Genomic DNA, 7396 nt, shown 5'->3' on the forward strand with positions numbered 1-7396 from the left:
CTATATCCCTCGTTTACTTTCAATTGAGTGTTAGCCTAGTTTACACTTGATTTTACTCTTCTCAAACAACCTAATCTACCATATGATTTTCACATTCTCATTGTGATGATCTCCTACGAATCTCCTCCTTATTCATAACTTTTTGTAGGCATATCAATAATTAATACAACCTTAGTAGTACATGAGTGTCCCCCTCCCTCTCCTCCTCCTCCTCTCTCTCCCTCCCCCTCTACTCTTAGAATGAGCCCTTTGAGGCCTTTTATAGACAATTGTGAGACCTTAAATAGAAAGGAGCTGTGTGGATGCATGCAAATAGAAAGGGGGCATCGTTTCATTGACTTTTTTCAAGCATTAAAAACTCACAGAATATATTTAATGGAAATGCAAAACAACATTTTGGTGCCCTATTTAAATATTCTTGTCATGTTGTGGGAAAGAAAATGAGGAGAATTTTTGGTGATTTTCACTAGTTTACTTTCCCTAGTTTACTAAGATCTGACGGTGGAGAATTTTTTCTGATTGTTTTTTCTAGTTTACTTTCCCTAGTTTAGTTGACGTAAGATCGGACGGTGGGGAAATGGCGAAATCTTTTTTCATGTACCTGACATGTGTCTCCGTTTGAGTGGAGGCTCCATTGACTACGTGATGACGACGAGTCACGACTCTTTTTCATTAAAAAGATAGCAAACGTAGTCGTTCTACTGTACGTTCTCGTGCGCTGCAAGCAATTGTTCAAACTTCAAACTCTCCAAGCTTGTGCACAATCTGATGAAACTGCGCTAAACCCACTTCGCTGCCACTGCTTAGGGTTTTGGGCTGCAGGCCTCCGTGCGTCTTCTCTTCTCTATCCCCGTTTATTAACGACCCATTTCCCAGGTACCTCCTGTGTTGAATCTTCATGCTTAATCACTGTCTGCTTTGTAATTTCCCAATCCATGCCTGTTTGCTATGTTGAATTCTAATTAATCTACATTAGCTTGAGGTGCCAACGAGATCATGGAAAACAAAGACTTTAGATTCTGCATTGTAATTAATCTACATTATCTAGGCTAAAGGCCTGAGGAGCCAACGAAATCATGGAAAACAAGATTCTACCATCTCTTAATTGCCATCTCCTGTGCTCAATCCATTGTGGTCTAGATACGTTTGCTGACCATATTAGTCCTGTTATGGATGGTGACTATGTACCATAGAACTATTAGCCTTAGCAGTAGACTCTCAACATGTGTTACAGGCTTTTTCTCTGGTGAAATGATGGCTTACACTCTCAAGCACCATTGATGACTTGAACTGATACGAGTTCTCATCCCTTTCTTGTGTAGCAGCAGAATGACATGGTTTGTCGATGGGCGGGCATTTGCGAGGAAAGTGAAAAATCCCACATATGGTGTGCACGGGAATGATGGGTGTGGAAGAAGCTTAGAGTGCCCTTTTTGTGGTTATGTCCTTGATCAGAGAAATGTATGTAGCTGGCTGATCTTCTGGTTAATGAATTTTGATTTCTTTAGTATTTTCCTAGTTTGTCAATGATGCTAATTACATTCAGGCAATGTTGGAATATGATGCAGCTGACCCCTGAGTGGCCTGGGCTCCCTGCCGGAGTGAAATTCGATCCTTCTGATCCGGAACTGATCAAGCATTTGGCAGCCAAAGTGGAGCTTGATGCAACCAAAGTCCATCCTTTCATTGATGAATTTATACCTACCTTGGATGAGGAAGATGGTATATGCTACACACATCCTGAAAATCTGCCAGGTACCCACAAGTCTCATCTCACCTGTTTATGTTAAACAGTATGAAGATAAGCATAGTCTTCCTTAATAAAGATACGGATACCACCGTGTAATTTTATGGTTTGATGGTACTCGCAGGGGTTCGGCATGATGGTAGCAGTATCCATTTTTTCCATAGGCCTGCAAGGGCATACACCACAGGCACACGGAAGCGCAGGAAAGTTCAGGTAGATGATGATATTGGAAATGGAAATGAAATGCGTTGGCATAAGACTGGTAAGACGCGTCCTGTAGTAGAGAATGGGAAGCAGGTTGGATGCAAGAAGATCATGGTTCTCTATGTTAGTTTTGGGAAGAAAGCAAAACCCGACAAAACAAATTGGGTGATGCATCAGTACCATCTGGGTGTGCATGAACAAGAGAGAGAAGGGGAACTGGTGGTGTCCAAGGTCTTTTACCAGACCCAACCAAGGCAATCTGGAGTAGGGCACAAAGAGGATGGTAATGATTTCAAACATGCTGTTGTGGAGCTGGCAGAACAGCAGGCTCATTCTTTTCATTACTCCAGTACTGGTAACTTTACCACCAGCATAAACTCACAGGCAACACCTCCTGCTCCTAAGACTCCAGCCCCTCTTCAGGGGCTGGCAATCAAGCAGCATAAAGGGCTTTTAGCAACCATAACTGAAGATGTTAATCGGCTTAATGCGTCCCTTTCTGCACATTCTCGAAACACCGTCCACAGTCCTGATCAGGTATCATTATTTCTGAAAGTTGAAAGCATTTACTTGTAATTTGACACACACGATTACATAGCATATCTTATTCCTGGTTTGTTTTGCTGCCAATGCATAGAGTATCTTGGCCCCAGGATTCCTTTTAGATTACAAATCTGTCAGCAAAAATCAGGTACTCTATTCTTTTTTTGAATGTGGCACTCTGTAGACACTTGGTTGTATGCTTCTGGTTTTACCTGTCCTGTATTTGTGATAGAGTTGCAGTCCTCAGCAATCGCACTCACCAGCCCCCATTCACTACGGACCTACTCTGCAATCTTGCTATGTAGTCTTCTGCAGCAGGTTGTGGGGCATCTGGCATTGCCAGCCAAATGCGCATGGCTAGACTCCTGTGGGTAACCAGTCAAAATAAAAAAGGATACCTTCCATAAATAAAAACTGCTCCACAATCTCTTCCAGAAGTCAGGGAGGATGTGGGATGAGATATGATGGGCAACTCCAGTGGCGAGCGGCAACAGGTGCATCCCCCACCTCATGAAGCTGAGTCCCCTGTCTCGTGTAAGGCGAGCAAAGGGAGTTTTGGGTGCATGGGGCTGCATGCCTCTATGGAGAGGCCATCATCTGGTCACTTTGACAGCGGCTGTCTATCCCTTGTGATGCCAAATACATGGATGAAGACAACGGCATGGGAGTTGATGTCTGCCCTCTATTGGCCCCATGGTTTATCCTCCTCTATCGGTAAAGGTTTTTCGAGGCACACTCTGGTTAGGTGTCCTTTTCATCTGGCTCTCTATAAAAGGGATGCAAATAAAAGATCTGAGGAGTGTATTGTCATGGTCATGGTCCTTGTCATTTGTCCCCTGGTAAGTTTGCTTGTGTCTCTGTATCTCATGCAACTTGTCAGAAATGTCATGGTCATGGTCATGGTCCTTGTCATTTGTCCCCTGGTAAGTTTGCTTGTGTCTCTGTATCTCATGCAACTTGTCAGAAATGTCATACATCTTTACTCCTCGTACTCTCACTCACTGAATGTTGTCTTGGATTGACTGTTCAATTATTGCCTCTGTGGTACATGGGGCTCCATGCCTCTATGGAGAGTCCATGTGTTGTCGTTCATCTCATCACTTTGACATACCTGCAGCTGTCTATCCCTTGTGATGTGAAATACATGGATGAAGACAACAGCATGGGAGTTAATGTCTGCCCTCTATTTTCCCCATGGTGTACCCTCCTCTATAAGTGGCCAGCTGAAATGAGGCATCTTGCTGCAAACTCCTTTAGATGATGTAATGTGGGATATGGAGAGAGAGAGAGAGAGAGAGAGAGAGAGAGAGAGAGATATTAATGACTGAAACATGACTCTATAAGCCTTCTGATGGGAGATGTGGCTATGGTGAGGGCATGTCATGTCGTCGGAGAATCTCATGGATCTGTCTGTGTGTGGTGGAGATCCTTGGTGCTCTGGGTCGGGGGCACCTCGCGCATAGGATGGAGTAGGCATACCCACTAGGACTTCTGTGGGACTCGAATATGGCCCATGTGTATGGCTGGTATAGGCTGATATTGATGTGGCAGTGTCGGCGCGGGTGGTGGATGTGGATGCTCATGCCGTGAAGAAATCAGCAATGGATCTCTGGGCGTATTGTATGGGCTGGCATTGTCTCCCAGCATGTCCCCTCAATAATCTGTCCCTATGTCATCTGAGCTCTATCAGGTACATCCCGAGACATCTCTGGTCCTCATACTGCATCACCTATGCCAGTGGCCCGAAACCCTCCAGTGAGATCTCCCCCTTATCTCATAATACGCTGGGCATCTGAACATACAGTGAGCCAGATGTTTGCACATTTTTTTGATCACATATGAAATTTGATGTTGTTACTGTGATATTTTTTATTCCTATGAGGGTATGCAATGTATACATAAAAGTTCTTATGCTAACTCCCTGTATATGTGAATGTAGCACTGGCTTATGTGTATCTGTTTGTATAACAGAGAACTGCCAATGATTCAGCTCAATGTAGCCCTGAGATCGGAGAGAGAGATACTTGCTGTTCTGTGGAAAGGAGAGACTCACAAAAAGAAAATAAACCTGAGCCCATCAGTAGATCAACAACTGGAGGCATCCAGACATCTCTGCTTAGTCGTTTATCTGATATGCCCAGTTTGGAGGGTTATCAGTTCTCAGATACAATTGATTCAGAGGTTTTGAAATTCCTAAGCAATGAGAATCTCCAAATGGCCTTAAAACCGAAGAGCAAGCAGGATGCGGCGGCACAGAGCGTCAAGAGCAAGGCTGGTGAACCTGGCTGTAAATTGGATGGCAATAATGGAGAGGAAGCAGGATGCAGAGCAGATTGTGCTCTTGAGAACATTATTCTTGACACACCACCAGAATTTCTACTGGTAAGCTGGGCACATTTACACACGGATTCCAGGTGGTAATAGGCTTACTGTAAATTGTGCATGTGAATGAAGGGTAGCTTACTTTTTGGTCTGTTTCTGACCTGGGCAACTATCAATGCAGGAATCTTTAATGAATTCTCAAGAAACTTTAGACTGGCTTGGAAAGAGGATTATTTGGAGTGATTCTTCTCAGAAAACTTCAGGGTCTGATGATGGAAACTTCCTTGATTTTATGAGGGACAGCCAATCTAGTACTTAGCTGGAAGTTGGAGCTCTCTACTCATCCTAGGAAGCTCTGCAACGGTGACATGTAATTATTTCCCAGCGAGGGCAGCAACAATCCTAGCAATCTGGCATCTGTTTCAAGTTTGCAGATGTTTCGTGTACATGGAGGCAAATCTGAGTGGGCAATTTTGGTTCTGGGTGAACATAAGGCCTTGTCGTGAAGGCCTTATCATGATTTTGCATCTTAATAGATTGTGTATATCAAGCATCTTGTACAATTGAAGCATCTGGGACTCCAGGGTTTTGTTACTACTTCAAGTAGCTAGGTGTATTATCACTTTTTGAAAGGATGAAGTGATGGTAAGACTCAAGGAAAGCTGTGTTACATGGACGCGCAACACCGTAGAGAGCGCGGATCGAACCCGCACCACCGGCTGGGACTTCGTCCACTTTAACCACTCCACTACAGCCATGTTCGCGAAACTAGAGTTTTTTCAAGGGGACCATTTTGAAACTATCAATGTTGGAATCTCCATAGATAAGGAGGGCAATGTGGCATAACGTTTCGCTCAGGATTGACCTCAAGGAAGGAAATCAAGTCAAGCACTTGACTGGGAGCGGAATGGGTGCACTAGGTGGTCTTAGGATCCCTGTTTGCATGTTTTTTTCTTGTGGACAAACCCACAAACAATGTGTGTTGCATAGGGGGACCATACAATGCCAGGGGAAGTGGTTGGGCCTAGAGTCAAGCTAGTGTAATATGATGATACTTGCATTCTAATGTCCCACAATCAGCCCACATTCAACATGCCGTTTGCAACAGTCACAATAAAGTAGAGGTCTTAGCATCGTTGTTGAATAGACATTAGGATTCCATGTGAGTGTGTTGGCACACTACAAAGCATTGTGGCAAATGGCTACCAAAGTTTTAAAAAAAGTGGGAATCATGGCGGCCTTTCTTGCCAAGATATGATAATGCAGATCAAGTATACTTAGTCCACCATGCATTTCAGGTGTGCAGAACAAAAATCATCTCAGAAGCCGTAACGCTCTCATATGATGGTTGATTTTCCATAACAATTCCAAGTCATCAGACATAAAAGAATTACTATTAGTTTTACACCAAATCAACAACCGCAAGTAAAATTGCTTATAGGCCATAATGATCGATTGAACAATTTTGGGATGTACATGTAAAGGCCATGTAGAAAGCTTTCAATATGCTAGCTTGGCCTTAATTTGTTCAATACCCAACAATGAATGGCATCCTATGTAGACATATACCATGCAATGGATATCCCGAATGTCTAACCAAGTGGTCTGGTAAAATAATTTATCTTGGGGGCCATAACAGTGCATGCTAGTCACAAGAAGTCAACGAAGCAATTCACACTTGGAAAAGTTAATGTAAAGTCCATTTTCTTTACCAAATAATCCCAAATTTCTGGATCATTTTTGGGCATGAACAAAGAATCATCTATGTAGGCATGGGCCACAAAATCCAAACCATTGGGTAACTATAGACCATGTAAATGCCCCTATGTAGTCAAGACATCATCCATATCCAATCAAAAGTTAATGTGTGGTAACAATAGCATATAATAGTGCACTAAGAGGGCATCGTTGATACACAGATTTTTGCAATGACACACTAGGTAGTACTATCCTAATAGGTAGTACTATCCTAATACACTAGGTAGTACTATCCTAATATAACCAAAAAATAGCTTGTTGCATTTTATGACCAAAGCCCATTTGCAGTCACATGACCTCAATGTAGCATTATATGGTAGTGATGTGTGTGAACACACTTAGGACCGCCGGGGCACTTTTTCCCTCACTAGGAGGTATTTTCCCCGTACATATGTACATCCTCTTATCTACTCATTTTGGGGTATGTTCTTATCTTCTATATCTGGCACACATTTGTTCATTCTAATCTAGTGAGTTTGTGTGCTCTCAAGCTTCTCTATCAAGTGTGTGTATTATTGCAATCCTAGCCCTAACTCCAACAATTGGTATTAGAGCTAGCTTCCTTGACACTTGATCTAGTAGTTTGCCTCCCTTCTCAATGACCCTGTTTTTCTGTCTCCGATTGAGATACCCTCTTAGAAGAAGAAGGCATATACTGTAGTGTGTTGTATACAAAGTATACAACATTTTCAAGGTTCACGGTGCAATTCAGGTGCATTTTGGGCATCGCTAGGTTTCTGTAGACATTCTGGAGAGGCATCATTTTGGATTGGTTCTGCTCAATTTTGGGTGTTTGAGCTCTGCAGTGGCAAAGATTGATTC

General features: G+C 43.0%; 1 protein-coding gene across 3 annotated transcripts; it reads left to right on the forward strand.

The window, feature by feature from the left end:
• The first annotated feature begins 723 nt into the window (after positions 1–723).
• Positions 724–5411, forward strand: LOC147632083 (uncharacterized). 3 transcript variants are annotated; one of them, XM_086808656.1, is made up of 7 exons: positions 724–876; positions 1323–1461; positions 1569–1755; positions 1872–2488; positions 2589–2642; positions 4466–4876; positions 4998–5411. In XM_086808656.1, exons 2-7 carry the CDS (start codon positions 1330–1332, stop codon positions 5133–5135), a joined length of 1539 nt encoding a protein of 512 aa, XP_086664782.1. In that variant the 5' UTR covers positions 724–876; positions 1323–1329; the 3' UTR covers positions 5136–5411. The 3 variants fall into 3 exon arrangements, with proteins under 3 accessions (XP_086664782.1, XP_086664781.1, XP_086664783.1); XM_086808655.1 differs by having other exon boundaries at positions 1326–1461; XM_086808657.1 differs by having other exon boundaries at positions 1329–1461.
• Positions 5412–7396: the final 1985 nt, after the last annotated feature.

Source organism: Cibotium barometz, chromosome 14, assembly GCF_041138505.1.
Source record: "Cibotium barometz isolate CiBa-2024 chromosome 14, ASM4113850v1, whole genome shotgun sequence".
NCBI lineage: Eukaryota > Viridiplantae > Streptophyta > Polypodiopsida > Cyatheales > Cibotiaceae > Cibotium > Cibotium barometz.

What these genes read in the sequence shown, in the direction of transcription:
- LOC147632083 (XM_086808656.1), top strand. Translation starts at nt 1,330, where the DNA reads ATGACATGGTTTGTCGATGGGCGGGCATTTGCGAGGAAAGTGAAAAAT. An exon ending in CCGTCCACAGTCCTGATCAG is followed by an intron (nt 2,489 to 2,588) that starts GTATCATTATTT and finishes GCCAATGCATAG; the next exon opens with AGTATCTTGGCCCCAGGATT. An exon ending in AATCTGTCAGCAAAAATCAG is followed by an intron (nt 2,643 to 4,465) that starts GTACTCTATTCT and finishes TTTGTATAACAG; the next exon opens with AGAACTGCCAATGATTCAGC.